This window comes from Coregonus clupeaformis, chromosome 6, assembly GCF_020615455.1.
Source record: "Coregonus clupeaformis isolate EN_2021a chromosome 6, ASM2061545v1, whole genome shotgun sequence".
NCBI lineage: Eukaryota > Metazoa > Chordata > Actinopteri > Salmoniformes > Salmonidae > Coregonus > Coregonus clupeaformis.
The window spans coordinates 10,758,180-10,784,322 of NC_059197.1; the positions used below are offsets into that span (position 1 = coordinate 10,758,180).

At 41.0% G+C, this 26,143-nt stretch overlaps 1 protein-coding gene across 4 annotated transcripts in view; it reads left to right on the top strand.

The window, feature by feature from the left end:
- The first annotated feature begins 1,612 nt into the window (after window positions 1-1,612).
- Window positions 1,613-26,143, top strand: part of abcc5 (ATP-binding cassette, sub-family C (CFTR/MRP), member 5) — an 87,151-nt gene continuing 62,620 nt past the window's right edge. For all 4 annotated transcript variants that reach the window (XR_006659637.1, XR_006659633.1, XM_045218291.1 and 1 more), the window contains exons 1-2: window positions 1,613-1,662; window positions 2,795-2,979. Coding sequence is in view for 2 of the 4 variants with exons in the window: in XM_045218291.1 (XP_045074226.1) it covers window positions 2,851-2,979 (129 nt within the window). In the remaining 2 variants the exon portion in view is untranslated. The remainder of the gene's footprint in view (window positions 1,663-2,794; window positions 2,980-26,143) is intronic.

The window sequence follows — 26,143 nt, forward strand, 5'->3', positions numbered from 1 at the left end:
AGAACCTACCACAAATATATTGATCAAGGGAAAGATTAACGGAGCGAAGTACAGAAAGAACCTTGATGAAAACCTGCTCCAGAGCGCTCAGGACCTCAGACTGGGGTGAAGGTTCACCTTCCAACAGGACAACGACCCTACGCACACAGCCAAGACAACGCAGGAGTAGCTTCGGGACAAGTCTCTGAATGTCCTTGAGTGGCCCAGCCAGAGCCCGGACTTCAACCCGATCGAACATCTCTGGAGAGACCTGGAAATAGCTGTGCAGCGACGCTCCCCATCCAACCTGACAGCGCTTGAGAGGATCTCCAGAGAAAAATGGGACAAACTCCCCAAATACAGGTGTCAAACTTGTAGCGTCATACCCGAGAAGATTCGAGGCTGTAATCGCTGCCGAAGGTGCTTCAACAAAGTACTGAGTAAAGGGTCTGAATACTTATGTAAATGTGCTATTTCTGTTTTGTTTTGTTTTATATATACATTTGCAAATAATTGTAGACCTGTTTTTGCTTTGTTATTATGGGGTATTGTGTGTAGATTGATGGGGGAAAAAACGATTTAATCAATTTTAGAATAAGGTTGTAAAGTAACAAAATGTGGAAAAAGTCAAGTGGTCGGAATACTTTCCGAATGCACTGTAGCCTAGGCAGGCTGAACTCGAGGACTATGATTTCAATAGAGAATACTGTTATGTAGAAAGAACGAAACTAGCTAAATGTAGGCTAATTAGCAACTTTTCAACTACTTGCTACTTGTTAACTACTTAGCATGTTAGCTAACCTTAACCCTTTAACCTAACTCCTAAATGTACCCCTAGCCTAGCTTACGTAAGCGAGCTAGCTGACGTAAGCGAGCTAGCTGACGTTAGCGAGCTAGCTGACGTTAGCGAGCTAGCTGACGTTAGCGAGCTAGCTGACGTTAGCGAGCTAGCTGACGTTAGCGAGCTAGCTAAAATTCGTAACATTGTACATTTCGCAAACTCGTAATCTATATTGCGAATTAAATTTGTAACATCATTCGAAATAGGTGATGGATATCCACAAATGTATTCATACCATTTGAAAAGTAACATACAATATGGAGTGTCTCGGATTTACGTACAGAATAATATGAAATGCTCTGAGTTGGTAGGACATTAGGTGAGTCAAAAGGAACCTGCAACAACAATATACAAAAGCTACATAGCGAACAAACAAATACAAATGTTTATATGGGTTATCATGACAATTAAATTGACATATGCTATTTAGTGCATGTCTCGCACACACATGTTGTGGTCAAGGCCAAATAGGCGCGAACCACTGCTTAATTATGCAGCGCACAAGGACGACCAACCGATGGAAATTAATAGGCAATCCCGGACTAAAAAGTAAACATTTGTTGAGTGAATATGCTACTTCAGTGTGCCAATGCAGCATCCAGACCACCAGCAGCATGAGAGAGCATAAACTCCACCTAAAATATCTGCGCAAACCATCAGGCGCGTTAGGGAACTGTAGTCTCCAGCGTTGTAGCCACCGCTTCTCGTAAATGATTAGGTATTTTTCTTGAACTACATTTCCCGTTCTGGTAACACAGCGGCTGCCTGAAAGAGCTGCTTTATAAATAGATAGTTATTCTGTGGACACTAATCGGGCTCTGTTGGCTGACAAGGAGACGCAGGTATTTGTCAACGAGATAATCCTTTTTATTCACTTTTTTCAAAAAAATATGTATTTTTATACATACAATATTTTTATAATCGGGGACTATGTTAATATGTTATAGAGCGACATTTTGCGTACTGACGTTTTAGAAAACCTAAAGGTTTTGCGTATAGTAGCCTAGTACAGAAAAGGTAGATTTGTTAATTCCATCAATCGGGTTTCGCCAAAGCTGCCATACACTGTTTTATGATTTTAAGCTATTTGAGAATGCTTGTTGTGCAACGATGCTCAGGCTGTACAGCTCTCAGCCCGAAGCAGTATATTATGTCACGGGGCTCGTGATGAAATGGTTGTTTTCCCATTTATAACATGATAAAACATTTTTTTTATCGGGTTTCCATATAAATACAGAGCAGGACAAATTGATCAATCGTGTGACGTGACGTCACTATGAAGTTGGCCTACATAATGCTCTCAAATAATGTTTAATTCAAATGGCCACATCGCCATAATATTGAATCCTCCGATTATGTTTAGTATCCACCCCCCCAAATAAATAAATAAAATAAAGAATAATCCTGAACTCCCTTCTGTTTTTGTAATATTTTGGAAGAGGAAGCAGCAGGGAATCTGGTACATGCGCTGCAAAAAGGTTTGGAAATAGACGAGGCTTTGAAAAAGAATTCCCCCTCCCCCGTAATCCATGTCGGAAATAGCTGGCCTAGTAAATAAAACAGATTTGGGAATAGCCCCTCTCGTAGTTTGTAATTTGACCCTCTGCAACAACTGTATGTCTTTGGGACAGTATCACTGGTAACCGGTATAGCTACTGCCTCAAATGCACTCTGCATAACCAGTTTCATTGCTGTGCTATCCAAAACATTTGAGCATTTCTGAGTCATCCATCTCCACTCCCTCACCCCATACCAGGCAGCCTAGAAGGCTAATGTATAGGATGGGATCATCATTCCTGTCCTTAATTGGAAACTTCCCTATTTGATGAGGTGCTGACCATTTCAACAAAAACCTGACAAATGCCACCAAGCAACCCAACTTAACTTTTAGTGTTAATAACAATGCTGATTGTCTGTAGTCGTCCATGTTTTCCATACATGACTCCCCTTGTCCTGTTGTTCCATACCAATTAGTTGAAAATAACGCACGGCGAGGAAAAGCCAGTCAGCTCCTATGTTGGTGAAAGAAGATGAAAGAGCATGATTTGGGAAAGGACTACCTGGTACCTGGGCCTGTGTACCGGGCCGTACCGAGCAGAGACACTTCTTTACCAGGCACAGAGGTCACCCCATACCAGCTCAAGCTCGCCAAGGTCCAGGTGAGTCTGTGTGGTGGTATTTGAATGTTTGTGATGCTCTATTATCATAATGGCCAGGTTGAATGAGATGTTCAGTTTCTTTCTCATAAGGTCCTACGCCCATATATGCTTGCTTTCTCGGTGTATAGGTTTCTTTCTCGGCATAACTCATCACTCAGTCTGGGTGTGTTTGAGTAATTGCAATAAAATAAGATTGATTACTTTGATAAGCACATGCCATTTTTCACAGCTATTTAGCTAATTTGGTTTCAGCATCCAAGTTTTCAAGCACCCACTGTCTTTTTTATGATTAAGGGTAATGGGTCTGAAGTTGAAATAGTTGAGGGACTGGGAGAGGTCTGTAGAATTGTGCTGAGTCAGCTAAATATCCTGCCATTCTTCAAATATCACAAGTATTGGCGGTTGGATTGATCCTAGTCATAACGTAGTCCTTTCTCAAGCATAGTTCTGTCACAACAATTCTGTGGCACAAGTCCACCCTACTCGACAACATGATTAATTATTGCATTTCATTGTCATGTCATGAACTGTTATTCGTAGTCATGTCAAGTCGTAGTCTATTCGTAGTCATCCTACTTTTCTTTTAAATGTTGGAAACATTTAGTGGGGCCAGTGGCTCTTCTTGCTCCTTGGCGGGTTGTTTTGATGAACAAACGACCCCCTTTGGAAAAACAAGAAATGTCATCCTGACAAATGCACATGCGGAGTGGACCACCGTGACAAGGACCTGTAGCAGTTCCCCGTTAAAATAGAGGAACAGCTGTTTTGTTGCTCCAAGTGCTCATCCCTTTGTTTGTGCGTTTTTGTCAACCCTCATCCCTCTTTCTCTTTCCCTGTCAGCATTAGTCAGGATAGGAGAGGGGTTTCTCTTATTTCATACAATTGATCATGAAAATGTATACTTTTTTGTTCCCAGTCCTTTAAAAAAATATAATCTCTCTCCCTCTCCATCCTCAACCACAGTAGACCCATCGACATGCTCGCCCAGTATATTATTGGTTGTTCTCCGTCTCTAGCAGACCCCACAATCCTCCTGCTGCCTGGCTTCAATTGTTTACATAACTTAGACCCTCCCACTTACAGCGTCACTGGCAGTGGCAGCCAATAGCACGTTTGCTTCCTGTGATGCGGGGGACTAATAAGCACCATTTTGGGTGAATGGCTGTGATGGCTAGCTTTGTGCAATGTGAGAGTACAAACGTGAGCAGGGGGTGATTGGGGAGGGGAGGGGCAGGCTCACACGTGCTGAGAAGCGCTGTGGAGAAGATCAGAAACAGGCAACGTGCCACGTTCATTCATTCAGACAGATTTAAATACAGCCTCTCTTACAACAAGGTACTTTTTTTTGGGGGGGCATTTTCTGTACTTCGCTATGCGTCTGGACATTGAGGTTATTTAAGCTAGTCATGCCCCCTCTTTCTAGATCTCCTCCTTGTGCACTTCCTCAAGTTAGGCCTATGTTATCTGATTTTGAGGAGTGGGTACTGGGTTGGTATTTCCTTGGTTAATAGGCCCTTCCTCCACTGCTACAACACATTCTTCAACCCTGTTCCTATTTTATACCATTTAGTTTGACATGTATTTTTTAGTTTTGTTACTATTGGAAAGTGTCTTGGGTCCATTAAAAGTGCTATATGAACCCCATATACAGTGCCTTCGGAAAGTATTCAGACCCCTTGACTTTATCCACATTTTGTTAGTGTTAATCTAAAATTGATTAAATCGTTTTTTCCCCCTCATCAATCTACACACTACCCCATAATAACAAAGCAAAAACTGTTTTAGAAAAGTTTTTGCTAATTTATACAAAATAAAAAACTGAAATATCACCTTTACATAAGTATTCAGACCCTTTACTCAGTACCCTTTACTCACCTTTTGGCAGCGATTACAGCCTCGAGTCTTCTTGGGTATGACGCTACAAGCTTGGCACACCTGTATTTGGGGAGTTTCTCCCATTCTTCTCTGCAGATACTCTCAAGCTCTGTCAGGTTGGATGGGGAGCGTTGCTGCACAGCTATTTTCAGGTCTCTCCTTTCGATGTTCGATCGGGTTCAAGTCCGGGCTTTGGCTGGGCCACTCAAGGACATTCAGAGACTTGTCCCGAAGCTACTCCTGCGTTGTCTTGGCTGTGTGCGTAGGGTCGTTGTCCTGTTGGAAGGTGAACCTTCACCCCAGTCTGAGGTCCTGAGCGCTCTGGAGCAGGTTTTCATCAAGGTTCTTTCTGTACTTCGCTCCGTTAATCTTTCCCTTGATCCTGACTACTCTCCCTGTCCCTGCCGCTGAAAAACATCCCCACAGCATGATGCTGCCTCCACCGTGCTTCACTGTAGGGATGGTGCTAGGTTTCCTCCAGACGTGACGCTTGGCATTCAGGCCAAAGAGTTCAATCTTGGTTTCGTCAGACCAGAGAATCTTGTTTCTCATGGTCTGAGAGTCTTTAGGTGCCTTTTGGCAAACTCCAAGCGGGCTGTCATGTGCCTTTTTACAGAGGTGTGGCTTCTGTCTAGCCACTCTACCATAAAGGCCTGATTGGTGGAGTGCTGCAGAGATGGTTGTCCTTCTGGAAGGTTCTCCCATCTCCACAGAGGAACTCTGTCAGAGTGACCATTGGGTTCTTGGTCACCTCCCTGACCAAGGCCCTTCTCACCCGATTGCTCAGTTTGGCCAGGCGGACAGCTCTAGGAAGAGTCTTGGTGGTTCCAAACTTCTTCTTTACCACAGGAGGGCTCCAATCAAGTTGTAGAAACATCTCAAGGATGGTCAATGGAAACAGGATGCACCTGAGTCTCATAGCAAAGGGTCTGAATACATATTTAAATATGATATTTTTGTTTTAAATATATTTGCAAATATTTCTTAAAACCCATTTCACTTTGTCATTATGGGGTATTGTGTGTAGATTGAGGAAATTGTTTTATTTAATCCATTTTAGAATAAGGCTGTAACGTAACAAAGTGGAAAAATTCAAATCTGAAGGCACTGTGTATATGTGTGTATATATATTTATGTGTGTGTGTGTGTGTATTGCAGCGGCGTTGGACCACTGCTAAATACATACAGTGAGGGAGAAAAGTATTTGATCCCCTGCTGATTTTTTACGTTTGCCCACTGACAAAGACATGATCAGTCTATAATTTTAATGGTAGGTGTATTTGAACAGTGAGAGACAGAATAACAACAAAGAAATCCAGAAAAACACGTCTAAAATGTTATAAATTGATTTGCATTTTAAAGGAGGGAAATAAGTATTTGACCCCTCTCAATCAGAAAGATTTCTGGCTCCCAGGTGTCTTTTATACAGATAACGGGCTGAGATTAGGAGCACACTCTTAAAGGGAGTGCTCTTAATCTCAGCTTGTTACCTGTATTAAAGACACCTGTCCACAGAAGCAATCAATCAATCAGATTCCAAACTCTCCATCATGGCCAAGACCAAAGAGCTCTAAGGATGTCAGGGACAAGATTGTAGACCTACACAAGGCTGGAATGGTCTACAAGACCATCGCCAAGCAGCTTGGGAAGAAGGTGACAACAGTTGGTGCGATTATTCGCAAATGGAGGAAACACAAAAGAACTGTCAATCTCCCTCGGCCTGGGGCTCCATGCAAGATCTCACCTTGTGGAGTTGCAATGATCATGAGAACAAATAAATTATCAGTCTATAATTTTAATGGTAGGTTTATTTGAACAGTGAGAGACAGAATAACAACAAACAAATCCAGAAAAACGCATGTCAAAAATGTTATAAATTGATTTGCATTTTAATGAGGGAAATAAGTATTTGACCCCTCTGCAAAACATGACTTAGTACTTGGTGGCAAAACCCTTGTTGGCAATCACAGAGGTCAGACTTTTCTTGTTGTTGGCCACCAGGTTTGCACACATCTCAGGAGGGATTTTGTCCCACTCCTCTTTGCAGATCTTCTCCAAGTCATTAAGGTTTTGAGGCTGACGTTTGGCAACTCGAACCTTCAGCTCCTTCCACAGATTTTCTATGGGATTAAGGCCTGGAGACTGGCTAGGCCACTCCAGGACCTTAATGTGCTTCTTCTTGAGCCACTCCTTTGTTGCCTTGGCAGTGTGTTTTGGGTCATTGTCATGCCGGAATACCCATCCACGACCCATTTTCAATGCCCTGGCTGTGGGAAGGAGGTTCTCACCCAAGATTTGACGATACATGGCCCCGTCCATCGTCCCTTTGATGCGGTGAAGTTGTCCTGTCCCCTTAGCAGAAAAACACCCCCAAAGCATAATGTTTCCACCTCCATGTTTGACGGTGTTGATGGTGTTCTTGGGGTCATAGGCAGCATTCCTCCTCCTCCAAACACGGCGTGATGAGTTGATGCCAAAGAGCTCGATTTTGGTCTCATCTGACAACAACACTTTCACCCAGTTCTCCTCTGAATCATTCAGATATTCATTGGCAAACTTCAGACGGCCCTGTATATGTGCTTTCTTGAGCAGGGGGACCTTGCGGGCGCTGCAGGATTTCAGTCCTTCACGGCGTAGTGTGTTACCATTTGTTTTCTTGGTGACTATGGTCCCAGCTGCCTTGAGATCATTGACAAGATCCTCCCGTGTAGTTCTGGGCTGATTCCTCACCGTTCTCATGATCATTGCAACTCCACAAGGTGAGATCTTGCATGGAGCCCCAGGCCGAGGGAGATTGACAGTTCTTTTGTGTTTCCTCCATTTGCGAATAATCGCACCAACTGTTGTCACCTTCTTACCAAGCTGCTTGGCGATGGTCTTGTAGACCATTCCAGCCTTGTGTAGGTCTACAATCTTGTCCCTGACATCCTTAGAGCTCTTTGGTCTTGGCCATGATGGAGAGTTTGGAATCTGATTGATTGATTGCTTCTGTGGACAGGTGTCTTTTATACAGGTAACAAGCTGAGATTAAGAGCACTCCCTTTAAGAGTGTGCTCCTAATCTCAGCCCGTTATCTGTATAAAAGACACCTGGGAGCCAGAAATCTTTCTGATTGAGAGGGGTCAAATACTTATTTCCCTCCATTAAAATGCAAATCAATTTATAACATTTTAGACGTGCTTTTCTGGATTTCTTTGTTGTTTTTCTGTCTCTCACTGTTCAAATAAACCTACCATTAAAATTATAGACTGATCATTTCTTTGTCAGTGGGAAAACGTACAAAATCAGCAGGGGATCAAATACTTTTTTCCCTCACTGTATAGGGGAAACACCTCCATGTATTCTTATTAATGTAATTTACTAATTTAAATTAATTTTCAGACTACAGTATTTGTAAAGGGAAACTCGAGTCAAATCTTGCAAACAATCCATATTCTACAATACTTTATCCGAATCTTAAAAATGATCTCTATCTGCGTTCTTCCTCCCTCTGTTTCTCTCACTCCTCTGAGCAGTATGTGCCGACGTCTTTGCTGTGCCTTAGTCGCTGTGCCTTAGTCGTTCCCCAGGCCACCTCTGTGACAGAATTACTCAATCGGGGCTGAGTCATAGCTCAGCTGACGCAAAAAATTACCCTTTTGTCTTTGCGTGTTTGTCTGCTGATAAAAATAACAATTGTGCAAGTGTTACATACTGCCTCATCACATTTGTTACAGGACATATTTGAGTGTGTTTGTGAGATGACGTACGGCTGACTCCGACTCGGCCGAGCTCATTGTAATCCTCTTGCTCTCTGAACGACCTCTGCGTCTCCGCTTGGCCGCTTTTGGAGGCAGTTCTTACCCCAACTCAAAAGTAGTGTGTAGCCTGAGCCTACACAGAAATGCACATCAACAATTCTCCATGTGCAGGTACCAACAATGTTACAAACTTCCGTATCTCTCTCAGAGATGGGCTACCCATCATGCTCTGTTCTGAGCTGGACTCAAACTGGACATTGAGACCATAAGCCTCTAGGGCCTCATTTATCAAAGGTGCGTTATCTTGCCGTTTTCATTTGAAAAAACATTTTAGTCTTTTAGCAGACGCTCTTATCCAGAGCGACTTACAGTTAGTGAGTGCATAATTATTTTTTTCATACTGGCCCCCTGTGGGAATCGAACCCACAACCCTGGCGTTGCAAGCGCCATGCTCTACCAACTGAGCTACATGGGTTTCCTGCAAAGGATGGTATTTATCAATGTTGAACTTGATGGGAAAGTGTGCTTATCGCCATGCACAGCTCAGACCATGCGTACGCACAACTTCTAGTGGTTGAAGAATTGTATTACAAGCTAATATTGTTATTTTTGGGGAATGGAGGTGTTTGACGCAGAATAATTATAATAATGTTAGGCTAATAAACACATTTAAAACTTAATGATAAAGCAGATGCATTTGCCATTCGTAAGGAGGTTGGATAGCAGCATGTAGCCTAATATGTTTCTGACTTTTATTATATCAGCCTAAATCATCATGACTGGTTTATTCCCGCTACTCAACAAATAGTGAGCTACAAAAGTATTGGGACAGTGACACATTTATTTTCATTTTTGCTCTGTACTCCAGCACTTTGGATTTGAAATGATACAATGACTATAAGGTTAAAGTACAGACTGTCACCTTTCATTTGAGGTTATTTTCATCCTTATTGAGTGAACCGTTTAGAAATTACAGCACTTGTTCTATATAGTACCTCCATTTTAGGGGACCAAAAGTATTGTGACAAATTCACTGTGTATTAAATTAGTCCAAAGTTTAGTATTTGGTCCCATATTCCTAGCATGCAAAGACTACATCAAGCTTGTAACTCTACTAACTTGTTGGATGTTTGTGTGTATTAGGCTTTTGTTGTGGAACTGTTAGATATTACTTGCTAGATATCGCTGCACTGTCGGAACTAGAAGCACAAGCATTTCGCTACACTCGCAATAACATCTGCTAACCATGTGTATGTGACCAATACATTTGATTTGATTTGGATGCATTTGCTATTTGTTTTAGTTGTTTCAGATGATTTTGTGCCCAATAGAAATTAATGCAGAATAATGTATTGTCATTTTTATTGTAAATAAGAATATAATGTTTCTAAGCACTTCTACATTAATGTGGATGCTACCATGATTATGGATCATTTTGAATGAATTGTGAACATTGATGAGTGAGATGCACAAATATCATACCCCCAAGACATGCATCTTACCATTACAATAACAGGGGAGGCTAGCTTTTTTGAGAGGGGTATGATATTTGTGCATCTAACTTTCTCACGCATCATTATTCAGGATTCATTCAGGATTATCCATAATCATGGTAGCATGCACATTAATATAGAAGTGTTTAGAAACATATTATATTCTTATTTACAATAAAATGGGGGGACTATATACAAAAAGTGCTGTAATTTCTAAACGGTTCACCCGATATGGATGACAATACCCTCAAATTAAAGCTGACAGTCTGCACTGTAACCTCAGTCATTATTTGATTTCAAATCCAAACGTTTGGAGTATAGGAATATAAAGAAAAAATACTTCACTGTCCCAATAATTACGGCGGGCGCTTTATTAGTCCATCACTCATTCAATAGCGAAGCTCAAAAGTAAATAGACCGGTAGCCTAGACAGTATGAGCAGGCTACAGTATAACTGTAAGATAGGAGCCTGTTTAAACTTGGAGCTGATACCAGCCTGGTCTCATAGACTAGACATAACATAGTATATGAGACAGCCTGGTCTCATAGACTAGACATAACATAGTATATGAGACAGCCTGGTCTCATAGACTAGACATAACATAGTATATGAGACAGCCTGGTCTCATAGACTAGACATAACATAGTATATGAGACAGCCTGGTCTCATAGACTAGACATAACATAGTATATGAGACAGCCTGGTCTCATAGACTAGACATAACATAGTATATGTAAATCCAGGACACTCAAATTAGCATGATATGTTATGTTTGGTATGGTTACATAAGACAGATGGTTACTTAAGGCAAAAACTAAAGTAGGGTGGTTGGTCAGACTAGAGCAATGTGCAGACCTTTGTTTCTTTATACTGACTTAGTTAAGTGAAGTGTGTATGGCGATTTTGCTTTCCACTATTAACCTTCCCCTTCAACTCTGCCCAAATACTCAATACCCATTCTGTCATACACCACAGAGCTGGTCACCAGTGTAGTGACGGTTCAATTAGTATAGTTACAACGTTGTATTAACATTTTTACATAGTAATTGGTGATTGCTTTGAATTGTATACAGGTAGTAATGACTGAGCATTTTTGTGATTACACATGGGGAATAGGAACAATCCTATTCTACGTTGGTAATAACAAAAATGTCTACTCTGTTACTATTGTACTGCTTTACAATGTTTTACCTTGAGTAACTGGTGTCACTACACAAGTATAGGAGCACCCTTGTTGTATTAAGTAAACTACCTACAACAATTGGTGGCAGCAGTGGGGTGTGATGCCTTGGTGGACAGATGACTGGACGAGGGCATTGCCAGTTTGACTAGTGACCTTGTCTGATGCTTATTTTCAGTCAGTCACCCAGTTTAACCTGCTAGAGGAATTGGTGTTAGGATCTGTGTTTGACACATGATCATCAAAGGTGATATACTGTATATATGTTCTGTATTCAACAATTTAGCAATCATTTTGTTTGACTTGATTTGTGGAAAAGCTTTGAAATATTTTAAATATCTTTCATAATCCTAAAAACATTTGTGGAAAGTAAGATGCTGCTGTTTTTATACGCTGTGTGGCCATGTACCTTGGCAGCGATTACCGCCTTGAGTCTTCTTGAATATGACGCTACAAGCTTGGCACACCTGTATTTGGGGAGTTTCTCCCATTCTTCTCTGCAGATCCTCTCAAGCTCTGTCAGGTTGGATGGGGAGCGTTGCTGCGCAGCTATTTTCAGGTCTCTCCAGAGATATTAGATCGGGTTCAAGTCCGGGCTCTGGCTGGGCCACTCAAGGACATTCAGAGACTTGATGTTGAGACACATCTCAACATCAGCTGTTCAGAGGAGACTGTGTGAATCAGGCCTTCATGGACGAATTGCTGTAAAGAAACCACTACTAAAGGACACCAACAAGAAGAAGATACTTTATTGGGCCAAGAAACACGAGCAATGGACATTAGACCGGTGGAAATTTTCCTTTGGTCTGGAGTCCAAATTGGAGATTTTTGGTTCCAACCGCTGTGTCTTTGTGAGACGCGGTGTGTGTGAACGGATGATCTCAGCACGTGTAGTTCCCACCGTAAAGCATGGAGAAGGTGGCGTTATGGTGTGGGGATGCTTTTGCTGGTGACACTGTCTGTGATTTATTTTGAATTCAAGGCACCCTTAACCAGCATTTCTACCACAGCGTTCTGCAGCGATACGCCATCCCATCTGATTTGGGCTTAGTGGGACTATCATTTGTTTTTCAACAAGACAATGACCCAACACACCTCCAGGCTGTGTAAGGGCTTTTTGACCAAGAAGGAGGATGATGGAGTGCTGCTTCCAGAATCCCTCAACCAAATTGAGATGGTTTGGGATGAGTCGGACGGCAGAGTGAAGGAAAAGCAGCCAACAAGTGCTCAGCATATGTGGGAACTCCTTCAAGATTGTTGGAAATGCATTCCTGGTGAAGCTGTTTGAGAGAATGCCAACATTGTGCAAGCTGTCATCAAGGCAAAGGGTGGCTATTTGAAGAATCTCAAATATAAAATATATTTTGATTTGTTTAACACTTTTGGTTACTACATGATAAATACATATATATATATATATATACATACATACAGTGGGGAGAACAAGTGTTTGATACACTGCCGATTTTGCAGGTTTTCCTACTTAAAAAGTATGTAGAGGTCTGTAATTTTTATCATAGGTACACTTCAACAAAAATCCAGAAAATCACATTGTATGATTTTTAAGTAATTAATTTGCATTTTATTGCATGTCATAAGGATTTGATCACCTACCAACCAGTAAGAATTCCGGCTCTCACAGACTTGTTAGTTTTTCTTTAAGAAGCCCTCCTGTTCTCCACTCATTACCTGTATTAACTGCACCTGTTTGAACTCGTTACCTGTATAAAAGACACCTGTCCACACACTCAATCAAACACTCCAACCTCTCCACAATGGCCAAGACCAGAGAGCTGTGTAAGGACATCAGGGATACAATTGTAGACCTGCACAAGGCTGGGATGGGCTACAGGACAATAGGCAAGCAGCTTGGTGAGAAGGCAACAACTGTTGGCGCAATTATTAGAAAATGGAAGAAGTTCAAGATGACGGTCAATCACCCTAGGTCTGGGGCTCCATGCAAGATCTCACCTCGTGGGGCATCAATGATCATGAGGAAGGTGAGGGATCAGCCCAGAACTACACGGCAGGGCCTGGTCAATGACCTGAAGAGAGCTGGGACCACAGTCTCAAAGAAAACCATTAGTAACACACTACGCCGTCATGGATTAAAATCCTGCAGCGCACGCAAGGTCCCCCTGCTCAAGCCAGCGCATGTCCAGGCCCGTCTGAAGTTTGCCAATGACCATCTGGATGATCCAGAGGAGGAATGGGAGAAGGTCATGTGGTCTGATGAGACAAAAATAGAGCTTTTTGGTCTAAACTCCACTCGCCGTGTTTGGAGGAAGAAGGATGAGTACAACCCCAAGAACACCATCCCAACCGTGAAGCATGGAGGTGGAAACATCATTCTTTGGGGATGCTTTTCTGCAAAGGGGACAGGACGACTGCACCGTATTGAGGGGAGGATGGATGGGGCCATGTATCGCAAGATCTTGGCCAACAACCTACTTCCCTCAGTAAGAGCATTGAAGATGGGTGGTGGCTGGGTCTTCCAGCATGACAACGACCCGAAACACACAGCCAGGGCAACTAAGGAGTGGCTCCATAAGAAGCATCTCAAGGTCCTGGAGTGGCCTAGCCAGTCTCCATACCTGAACCCAATAGAAAATATTTGGAGGGAGCTGAAAGTCCGTATTGCCCAGCGACAGCCCCGAAACCTGAAGGATCTGGAGAAGGTCTGTATGGAGGAGTGGGCCAAAATCCCTGCTGCAGTGTGTGCAAACCTGGTCAAGACCTACAGGAAACGTATGATCTCTGTAATTGCAAACAAAGGTTTCTGTACCAAATATTAAGTTCTGCTTTTGTGATGTATCAAATACTTATGTCATGCAATAAAATGCAAATTCATTACTTAAAAATCATACAATGTGATTTTTCTGGATTTTTGTTTTAGATTCCGTCTCTCACAGTTGAAGTGTACCTATGATAAAAATTACAGACCTCTACATGCTTTGTAAGTAGGAAAACCTGCTAAATCGGCAGTGTATCAAATACTTGTTCTCCCCACTGTGTGTGTGTGTGTGTGTGTGTGTGTGTGTGTTTATATATATATGTGTGTATGTTTATGTGTGTGTGTGTGTGTGTGTATGTTTATATGTACAGTGGGGAAAAAAAGTATTTAGTCAGCCACCAATTGTGCAAGTTCTCCCACTTAAAAAGATGAGAGAGGCCTGTCATTTTCATCATAGGTACACGTCAACTATGACAGACAAAATGAGGAAAAAAAATCCAGAAAATCACATTGTAGGATTTTTAATGAATTTATTTGCAAATTATGGTGGAAAATAAGTATTTGGTCAATAACAAAAGTTTCTCAATACTTTGTTATATACCCTTTGTTGGCAATGACACAGGTCAAACGTTTTCTGTAAGTCTTCACAAGGTTTTCACATACTGTTGCTGGTATTTTGGCCCATTCCTCCATGCAGATCTCCTCTAGAGCAGTGATGTTTTGGGGCTGTCGCTGGGCAACACGGACTTTCAACTCCCTCCAAAGATTTTCTATGGGGTTGAGATCTGGAGACTGGCTATGCCACTCCAGGACCTTGAAATGCTTCTTACGAAGCCACTCCTTCGTTGCCCGGGCGGTGTGTTTGGGATCATTGTCATGCTGAAAGACCCAGCCACGTTTCATCTTCAATGCCCTTGCTGATGGAAGGAGGTTTTCACTCAAAATCTCACGATACATAGGCCCCATTCATTCTTTCCTTTACACGGATCAGTCGTCCTGGTCCCTTTGCAGAAAAACAGCCCCAAAGCATGATGTTTCCACCCACATGCTTCACAGTAGGTATGGTGTTCTTTGGATGCAACTCAGCATTCTTTGTCCTCCAAACACGACGAGTTGAGTTTTTACCAAAAAGTTCTATTTTGGTTTCATCTGACCATATGACATTCTCCCAATCCTCTTCTGGATCATCCAAATGCACTCTAGCAAACTTCAGACGGGCCTGGACATGTACTGGCTTAAGCAGGGGGACACGTCTGGCACTGCAGGATTTGAGTCCCTGGCGGCGTAGTGTGTTACTGATGGTAGGCTTTGTTACTTTGGTCCCAGCTCTCTGCAGGTCATTCACTAGGTCCCCCCGTGTGGTTCTGGGATTTTTGCTCACCGTTCTTGTGATCATTTTGACCCCACGGGGTGAGATCTTGCGTGGAGCCCCAGATCGAGGGAGATTATCAGTGGTCTTGTATGTCTTCCATTTCCTAATAATTGCTCCCACAGTTGATTTCTTCAAACCAAGCTGCTTACCTATTGCAGATTCAGTCTTCCCAGCCTGGTGCAGGTCTACAATTTCGTTTCTGGTGTCCTTTGACAGCTATTTGGTCTTGGCCATAGTGGAGTTTGGAGTGTGACTGTTTGAGGTTGTGGACAGGTGTCTTTTATACTGATAACAAGTTCAAACAGGTGCCATTAATACAGGTAACGAGTGGAGGACAGAGGAGCCTCTTAAAGAAGAAGTTACAGGTCTGTGAGAGCCAGAAATCTTGCTTGTTTGTAGGTGACCAAATACTTATTTTCCACCATAATTTGCAAATAAATTCCTTAAAAATCCTACAATGTGATTTTCTGGATTTTTTTCTTCTCAATTTGTCTGTCATAGTTGACGTGTACCTATGATGAAAATTACAGGCCTCTATCATCTTTTTAAGTGGGAGAACTTGCACAATTGGTGGCTGACTAAATACTTTTTTCCCCCACTGTATGTGTGTGTGTGTGTGTGTGTGTATGTGTGTGTGTGTGTGTGTGTGTATATATACAGTGAGGGAAAAAAGTATTTGATCACCTGCTGATTTTGTACGTTTGCCCACTGACAAAGAAAAGATCAGTCTATAATTTTAATGGTAGGTTTATTTGAACAGTAAGAGACAGAATAACAACCAAAAAATCCAGAAAAACGCATGTCAAAAATGTTATAAATTGATTAGCATTTTAATGAGGGAAATAAGTATTTGACCCCTCTGCAAAACATGACTTAGTACTTGGTGGCAAAACTCTTGTTGGCAATCACAGAGGTCAGACGTTTCTTGTAGTTGGCCACCAGGTTTGCACACATCTCAGGAGGGATTTTGTCCCACTCCTCTTTGCAGATCTTCTCCAAGTCATTAAGGTTTCGAGGCTGACGTTTGGCAACTCGAACCTTCAGCTCCCTCCACAGATTTTCTATGGGATTAAGTTCTGGAGACTAGCTAGGCCACTCCAGGACTTTAATGTGCTTCTTCTTGAGCCACTCCTTTGTTGCCTTGGCTGTGTGTTTTGGGTCATTGTTATGCTGGAATACCCATCCACGACCCATTTTCAATGCCCTGGCTGAGGGAAGGAGGTTCTCACCCAAGATTTGACGGTACATGGCCCCGTCCATCGTCCCTTTGATGCGGTGAAGTTGTCCTGTCCCCTTAGCAGAAAAACACCCCCAAAGCATAATGTTTCCACCTACATGTTTGACGGTGGGGATGGTGTTCTTGGGGTCATAGGCAGCATTCCTCCTCCTCCAAACACGGCGAGTTGCGTTGATGCCAAAGATCTCAATTTTGGTCTCATCTGACCACAACACTTTCACCCAGTTCTCCTCTGAATCATTCAGATGTTCATTGGCAAACTTCAGACGGGCATGTATATGTGCTTTCTTGAGCAGGGGGACCTTGCGGGCGCTGCAAGATTTCAGTCCTTCACGGCGTAGTGTGTTACCAATTGTTTTCTTGGTGACTATGGTCCCAGCTGCCTTGAGTTCATTGTCAAGATCCTCCCGTGTAGTTCTGGGCTGATTCCTCACCATTCTCATGATCATTGCAACTCCACGAGGTGAGATCTTGCATGGAGCCCCAGGCCGAGGGAGATTGACAGTTATTTTGTGTTTCTTCCATTTGTGAATAATCGCACCAACTGTTGTCACCTTCTCACCAAGCTGCTTGGCGATGGTCTTGTAGCCCATTCCAGTCTTGTGTAGGTATACAATCTTGTCCCTGACATCCTTGGAGAGCTCTTTGGTCTTGGCCATGGTGGAGAGTTTGGAATCTGATTGATTGATTGCTTATGTGGACAGGTGTCTTTTATACAGGTAACAAGGTCCCTTTAAGAGTGTGCTCCTAATCTCAGCTCGTTACCTGTATAAAACACACCTGGGAGCCAGAAATCTTTCTGATTGAGAGGGGGTCAAATACTTATTTCCCTCATTAAAATGCAAATCAATTTATAACATTTTTTACATGAGTTTTTCTGGATTTTTTTGTTGTTATTCTGTATCTCACTGTTCAAATAAACATACCATTAAAATTATAGACTGATCATTTCTTTGTCAGTGGGCAAACGTACAATACCAGCAGGGGATCAAATACTTTTTTCCCCTCACTGTGTATATATATATATATGTGTGTGTGTGTGTATGTATGTATGTATGTATGTATGTATGTATGTATGTATGTGTATATATGTGTGTGTGTGTGTGTGTGTGTGTGTGTGTGTGTGTGTGTGTATGTTTATATATATGTGTATAAACCATCAGTCCTAGCTTGCCATTATGAAAATCGAATTCAACAATGCCATGTTTTCAATTCGACTTTTGCTTTCAAAAGCAGCTCAAACATTGAACATTTAAGAATTAACTATAGCCATTGATTTCTACCGTGCAAATATACTGTGCGTTATAGGGAAATAATGGTCAATCAATGCCCTTCAAGCCAATCAGAAACAAGTATTCAACAATGCTATGGTATCATCACCTAAGACTTGACATAGATTAAGTAGATTAATCAAATCTCACATTGTTGTCAATTTCTGCTCAATCTTGCATGCTTTCTCAATCAGCTGTAACTGTATGTGCACTCTTAAATCAGGTCCTTTCTTGAGTTGGGCTCTGGGATATAACAACCATTGAGTATCTGATTTGATGGTGTATTGTGGGGGAGGGGGGTTGAGTGTGTTGGAGTATGTGAGTATGTGCGTGTGTGTTTGTCCGGCATCTGTTGTGGGGGGGTGGGGATGTATGGGATGGACTGCGGTAATTATTTGCGAGGATAATAATTGCTTGTCAATAAATTAAATGTAATACAATGGCAATCCGGGTTATATGTTAAAGTCCTACGCATGAACTGCCGACATTATTACGCATATTAATTGATAATGATGGAAAATAAGATATGCAAGATATTTGAATATATATATATATATTTTTTTTTTAATTGTTATATATAGAGGTGACAGCATTGGAAATGCTTTTGGTGGTTAATCTGCTTCTGTTTTGTGCGTGGCACTGTGTGCTGTTTTCGATGAATGGGTCCTGGCCTCTCGGGGCCCTAGGGATCCGGAGGGATGTGGGTGGGATGCTGATCACTGGGATGACGGCTCAACTTGGGATGGGGAGGGGCTTTAGCGGGGGAATTAGTGGAGAACAATTGAAGGGTTACTCCGTAGCAATGCAAATATCACGGTACAGCTATATGGACACTCAATCATTACGGTATTTTTTATTGGTAAATTTACAAACATATATAATGATAAATAGACTTGAAACTTGTATCTCATTATGGTGTATGGTGAAATAAGTATAGCCAGTTATAATTGTAATGGCTTAGCTGATAATAACAAAAGAAGAACAATATTTACATGGCTCAAAGAGAAGGAATATAATATCTATTGTATACAGGAAACTCATTCAACAATTCGAGATGAAGTAGCGTGGAAAAAAGAATGGGGGGAGGAAATATACTTCTCCCATGGGCAAAGAAATTCAAAAGGGGTGATGATATTAATGAATAGTAATTTCGATCCGAATGTGCAAATTGTCCAAATAGATACGCAAGGTAGATGGATTATTTTAAATATGTTATTGGACCATAAACAGATATGGCTCATTAACCTTTACGGACCAAATAATGATGATCCACAATTCTTTGACAATATATATAATAAATTATCAACCCTGCAAGCAATTCAAGACAATATTATTATGGTGGGGGATTATAATACTGTTTTAAATAGCTCAATGGACCGTAAAGGAAATCACACCACAATCAATCACCCACATGCTCTTAAGGAAATCGTGAATGTCATGGATACATTAGAACTAGTAGATATATGGAGGCTTAAATATACTGATCTAGTGAGATATACATGGCGGAGACTGAATCAAGCTAGTCGTCTTGACCTCTTTCTTATCTCATTCTCGTTGGCACCAAAAGTAAAAAAAAGTGTTGATAGGGGACAGAATGCGGTCGGACCATCATATAATAGGCATGTACATTACTCTTACTGAATTTCCACGTGGGCGAGGATATTGGAAATGTAATCAAAGCCTATTGGATGATAATTTATTTATAATTAGAACAAAGGAATTTATAACAGACTTTTTCCAACATAACATAGGTACAGCGAATCCCCTTATTGTATGGGACACCTTTAAATGTGCCTTTAGAGGCCATGCAATTCAGTACTCATCTCGAAAACAAAAGCAATTTAGGTCAAAAGAGTTTATACTAAGAAAGGAAATAGAAAGTCTAACAGAACAGAGAGATGGCAATAAAAACTGTAACATCGAGGCTCAGAATAAATTAGAGGAAAAACAAAAAGAAATGGAGAAACTTATTCAAGAAAGATCAAGTGTAATATATTATAAAAATAAAGCAAACTGGATGGAATATGGGGAAAATGCACCAAATTCTTTTTTAATCTTCAACATAGGAATGCTACCAAAAAGAAGTTAATGAAACTGGTTACAATTGACGGAGTCACCCATAATTCACCAAATTATATTTTGAAGGAAGAAACAAAGTACTTTAAGCATATGTTTTCTTTTCAGTTGCCTCCATCTCCTCTAGATATTTTTTTCTATTGATAATGTCAAATTAACAGCCACACAGAAAGACTCATGTGAAGGTGAAATTACAGAGGAGGAACTTCTGGATGCAATTAAAGACTTTAAGTCTGGGAAAACTCCAGGGTTGGATGGCATACCAGTCGAGGTATACCAAACCTTTTTTTGATATACTAAGAGGACCGTTATTAGCATGTTTTAACCACTCCTATGTAAATGGTAGATTATCTGACACTCAAGAAGGTCTGCTCTCATTATTACTGAAACAGGATACAAGTGGAAAATATAAAGATCCAGTCCATTTACAAAATTGGAGGCCCCTTACACTTCAGTGTTGTGATGCAAAAATCCTAGCAAAATGTATAGCACATAGAATTAAAAAGGTATTGTCGGATATTATTCATTCTAATCAGACATGTTTTTTTTTTTACATGGAAGATACATTGGAGATAATATAAGGCAAGTATTGGAAACAATAGAACACTATGGAAAATATGGGAAACCAGGCCTGCTATTCATAGCAGACTTCGAAAAGGCATTTGATAAAGTTTGACTGGGGTTTATATATAAATGCCTGGAGCATTTCAATTTTGGAGAACCTCTTATAAAATGGGTCAAAATATTGTATAGTAACCCTAGGTGTAAAATAGTAAATAATGGCTATTTCTCAGAAAGTTTTAAACTGTCAAGAGGAGTGAAACAAGGTTGTCCACTATCGGCATATCTATTTATTGTGGCCATCGAGATGTTAGCTATTAAAATCAGATCCAATAATAATATCAGAGAATTAGAAATCCAGGGCTTAAAAACAAAGGTGTCATTGTACGCTGATGATTCATGTTTTCTTTTAAATCCACAACTAGAATCCCTCCACAGCCTCATAGAGGATCTAGATACATTTTCTAACCACTCTGGATTACAACCAAATTATGACAAATGTACTATATTACGTATTGGATCACTAAAAAAATACAATTTTTACATTACCATGTAGTTTACCAATAAAATGGTCTGATGGTGATGTGGATATACTCGGAATACATATCCCAAAGGAAATAAATGATCTCACTTCAATAAATTTTAATAGAAAGTTAGCAAAAATAGATAAGATCTTACTACCATGGAAAGGAAAATACCTGTCAATTTGTGGAAAAATCACCGTGATTAACTCTTTAGTGTTATCCCAGTTTACCTATTTGCTTATGGTCTTGCCTACGCCTAGCGAACAGTTTTTTTTTAATTATATGAGAAAAAAATATTCAATTTTATTTGGAACGGCAAGCCAGACTAAATTAAAAGGGCATATTTCTATAATGAATATGAATTCGGAGGACAGAAATTATTAAATATTAAAGCATTAGACCTATCACTAAAAGCTTCAGTCATACAAAAGTTATACTTAAATCCAAACTGATTCTCAAGCAAATTAGTAAGATTGTCTCACCCAATGTTCAAGAAAGGCCTTTTTCCCTTTATTCAGATTACAACAACTCATTTGCAGTTATTTGAAAAGGAAATCATCGCCCAAATATCACTATTTCTAAAACAAGCCATAGAAAGTTGGTTGCAATTTCAATTTAATCCTCCAGAAACGACAGAACAAATAATGCAACAAATATTGTGGTTAAATTCAAATATACTAATTGACAAAAAACCTTTATTTTTTGACAGAATGTTTAAAAAAGGTATAAACTTTGTAAATGATATCATCGGTAGGACTGGTGGAGTTATGTCGCACATGCAGCTAACAAAAACATCTGGAAATGTCTGCTCTACCCAAAATTACAACCAAATAATTGCAGCCTTACCGCAAAAATGGAAGAGGAAAGTGGAAGGGGGAGAAAGTAAGGAACTTGTCTGTCGGCCTTGCATTAAAGAACATAATTGGTTAAGGAAAACTGTGATAAATAAAAAGGTATATCAGTTTCATTTAAGGACCAAAGGATTGACAGCTGTCCCATATAGATTGCAAAATAGTTGTGAAGAGATTTTTGACGTACCGATCCCATGGCATAGTGTTTATGAACTGATACGCAAAACGACACCGGATTCAAAACATAGAATCTTTCAATTTAAATTATTATATAAAATTCTTGCTACCAATAGAATGTTATTTATATGGGGGATACAATCTTCCCAACTCTGCAGATTTTGCTGCGAAGAGACACAATCATTAGATCATTTGTTTTGGTAATGTCCATTTGTACCTTGTTTTTGGACACAGGTCCAGGAATGGCTAAAGGATTGCAATATTTCCCTGGAGCTAACCCTGCAGATAGCACTATTGGGCGATCTGAAAAGTCATAGTCAATCGATCAATAACATAATAATAATTTTCAATTCACAATCTGTAGAAACAATGATAACTTTTGTAAGACATCACAGTACAGTTGAAATATATATGGCAAATAGAAATCCTATATGGATGGTGTTAAAAGATAGATGGGAGGTGTTGAATGGAATTGAAGGATGGGACTGATAACAACTAAAAATAACAAGATAACTAATAACGTAGGCACGCTGTGTCCATAATAAGTGTATAGGTTGTAGGTTGGGAGCTTTTGTGAAGGAGCACAGTTAGAAAGATATGGCATATAGAAGCAAACCGGATGGACATCATTTAAATGATCGGAGAGGTTGAGAGTAGAAGAAGTTCAGGAGAAAGAACAAACAAAATGAAATTATTGTAAAATTGACTGTGTCCATAAAATGTAGATAGTAAGTATAAGCTGGAAGTAGAGGCCTAAGCATTGTTGTTCACTAGTTTACTCCAAGTAGGGAAAGGGTGGCGGGGTTGGAAAGTAATAAAGGGGAATATATATATATATAATTTTTTTTTAAGGATATGTATGTGTATGTATGTATGTATGTATGTGGGTGTGTATGTATGTGTGTGTGTATGTGTGTGTATACATACAGTGAGGGAAAAAAGTATTTGATCCCCTGCTGATTTTGTACGTTTGCCCACTGACAAAGACATAATCAGTCTATAATTTTAATGGTAGGTTTATTTGAATAGTGAGAGACAGAATAACAACAAAAATTTTTTTGCATTTTAATGAGGGAAATAAGTATTTGACCCCTCTGCAAAACATGATTTAGTACTTGGTGGCAAAACTCTTGTTGGCAATGACAGAGGTCAGAGATTTCTTGTAGTTGGCCACCAGGTTTGCACACATCTCAGGAGGGATTTTGTCCCACTCCTCTTTGCAGATCTTCTCCAAGTCATTAAGGTTTCGAGGCTGACGTTTGGCAACTCGAACCTTCAGCTCCCTCCACAGATTTTCTATTGGATTAAGGTCTGGAGACTGGCTAGGCCACTCCAGGACCTTAATGTGCTTCTTCTTGAGCCACTCCTTTGTTGCCTTGGCTATGTGTTTTGGGTCATTGTCATGCTGGAATACCCATCCACGACCCATTTTCAATGCCCTGTCTGAGGGAAGGAGGTTCTCACCCAAGATTTGACGGTACATGGCCCCGTCCATCGTCCCTTTGATGCGGTGAAGTTGTCCTGTCCCCTTAGCAGAAAAACACCCTCAAAGCATAATGTTTCCACCTCCATGTTTGACGGTGGGGATGGTGTTCTTGGGGTCATAGGCAACATTCCTCCTCCTCCAAACACGGCGAGTTGAGTTGATGCCAAAGAGCTCGATTTTGGTCTCATCTGACCACAACACTTTCACCCAGTTCTCCTCTGAATCATTCAGATGTTCATTGGTAAACTTCAGACGGCCCTGTATATGTGCTTTCTTGAGCAGGGGGAACTTGCGGGCGCTGCAGGATTTCAGGGATTCACGGCGTAGTGTGTTACCAATTGTTTTCTTGGTGACTATGGTCCCAGCTGCCTTGAGATCATTGACAAGATCCTCCCGTGTAGTTCTGGGCTGATACCTCACCGTTCTCATGATCATTGCAACTCCACGAGGTGAGATCTTGCATGGAGCCCCAGGCCGAGGGAGATTGACAGTTATTTTGTGTTTCTTCCATTTGCGAATAATCGCACCAACTGTTGTCACCTTCTCACCAAGCTGCTTGGCGATGGTCTTGTAGCCCATTCCAGCCTTGTGTAAGTCTACAATATTGTCCCTGACATCCTTGGAGAGCTCTTTGGTCTTGGCCATGGTGGAGAGTTTGGAATCTGATTGATTGATTGCTTCTGTGGACAGGTGTCTTTTATACAGGTAACAAACTGAGATTAGGAGCACTCCCTTTAAGAGTGTGCTCCTAGTCTCAGCTCGTTATCTGTATAAAAGACACCTGGGAGCAAGAAATCTTTCTGCTTGAGAGGGGGTCAAATACTTATTTCCCTCATTAAAATGCAAATCAATTTATAAAATTTTTGACATGCATTTTTCTGGATTTTTTTGTGTGGTTATTCTGTCTCTCACTGTTCAAATAAACCTACCATTAAAATTATAGACCGATCATTTCTTTGTCAGTGGGCAAACGTACAAAATCAGCAGGGGATCAAATACTTATTTCCCTCACTGTATATATATATATATATGTGTGTGTATATATGTATGTGTGTGTGTGTGTGTGTGTGTGTGTATATATGTGTGTATATATATATTATATATATACAGTGGGGAGAACAAGTATTTGATACACTGCCAATTTTGCAGGTTTTCCTACTTACAAAGCATGTAGAGGTCTGTAATTTTTATCATAGGTACACTTCAACTGTGAGAGACGGAATCTAAAACAAAAATCCAGAAAATCACATTGTATGATTTTTAAGTAATTAATTTGCATTTTATTGCATGGCATAAGGATTTGATCACCTACCAACCAGTAAGAATTCCGGCTCTCACAGATCTGTTAGTTTTTCTTTAAGAAGCCCTCCTGTTCTCCACTCATTACCTGTATTAACTGCACCTGTTTGAACTCGTTACCTGTATAAAAGACACCTGTCCACACACTCAATCAAACAGACTCCAACCTCTCCACAACGGCCAAGACCAGAGAGCTGTGTAAGGACATCAGGGATAAAATTGTATACCTGCACAAGGCTGGGATGGGCTACAGGACAATAGGCAAGCAGCTTGGTGAGAAGGCAACAACTGTTGGCGCAATTATTAGAAAATGGAAGAAGTTCAAGATGACGGTCAATCACCTTCGGTCTGGGGCTCCATGCAAGATCTCACCTTGTGGGGCATCAATGATCATGAGGAAGGTGAGGGATCAGCCCAGAACTACACGGCAGGACCTGGTCAATGACCTGAAGAGAGCTGGGACCACAGTCTCAAAGAAAACCATTAGTAACACACTACGTTGTCATGGATTAAAATCCAGCAGCGCACGTAAGGTCCCCCTGCTCAAGCCAGCGCATGTCCAGGCCCGTCTGAAGTTTGCCAATGACCATCTGGATGATCCAGAGGAGTAATGGGAGAAGGTCATGTGGTCTGATGAGACAAAAATATAGCTTTTTGGTCTAAACTCCACTCGCCGTGTTTGGAGGAAGAAGAAGGATGAGTACAACCCAAAGAACACCATCCCAACCGTGAAGCATGGAGGTGGAAACATCATTCTTTGGGGATGCTTTTCTGCAAAGGGGACAGGACAACTGCACCGTATTGAGGGGAGGATGGATGGGGCCATGTATCGCGAGATCTTGGCCAACAACCTCCTTCCCTCAGTAAGAGCATTGAAGATGGGTCGTGGCTGGGTCTTCCAGCATGACAACGACCCGAAACACACAGCCAGGGCAACTAAGGAGTGGCTCCATAAGAAGCATCTCAAGGTCCTGGAGTGGCCTAGCCAGTCTCCATACCTGAACCCAATAGAAAATATTTGGAGGGAGCTGAAAGTCCATATTGCCCAGCGACAGCCCTGAAACCTGAAGGATCTGGAGAAGGTCTGTATGGAGGATTGGGCCAAAATCCCTGCTGCAGTGTGTGCAAACCTAGTCAAGACCTACAGGAAACGTATGATCTCTGTAATTGCAAACAAAGGTTTCTGTACCAAATATTAAGTTCTGCTTTTGTGATATATCAAATACTTATGTCATGCAATAAAATGCAAATTAATTACTTAAAAATCATACAATGTGATTTTCTGGA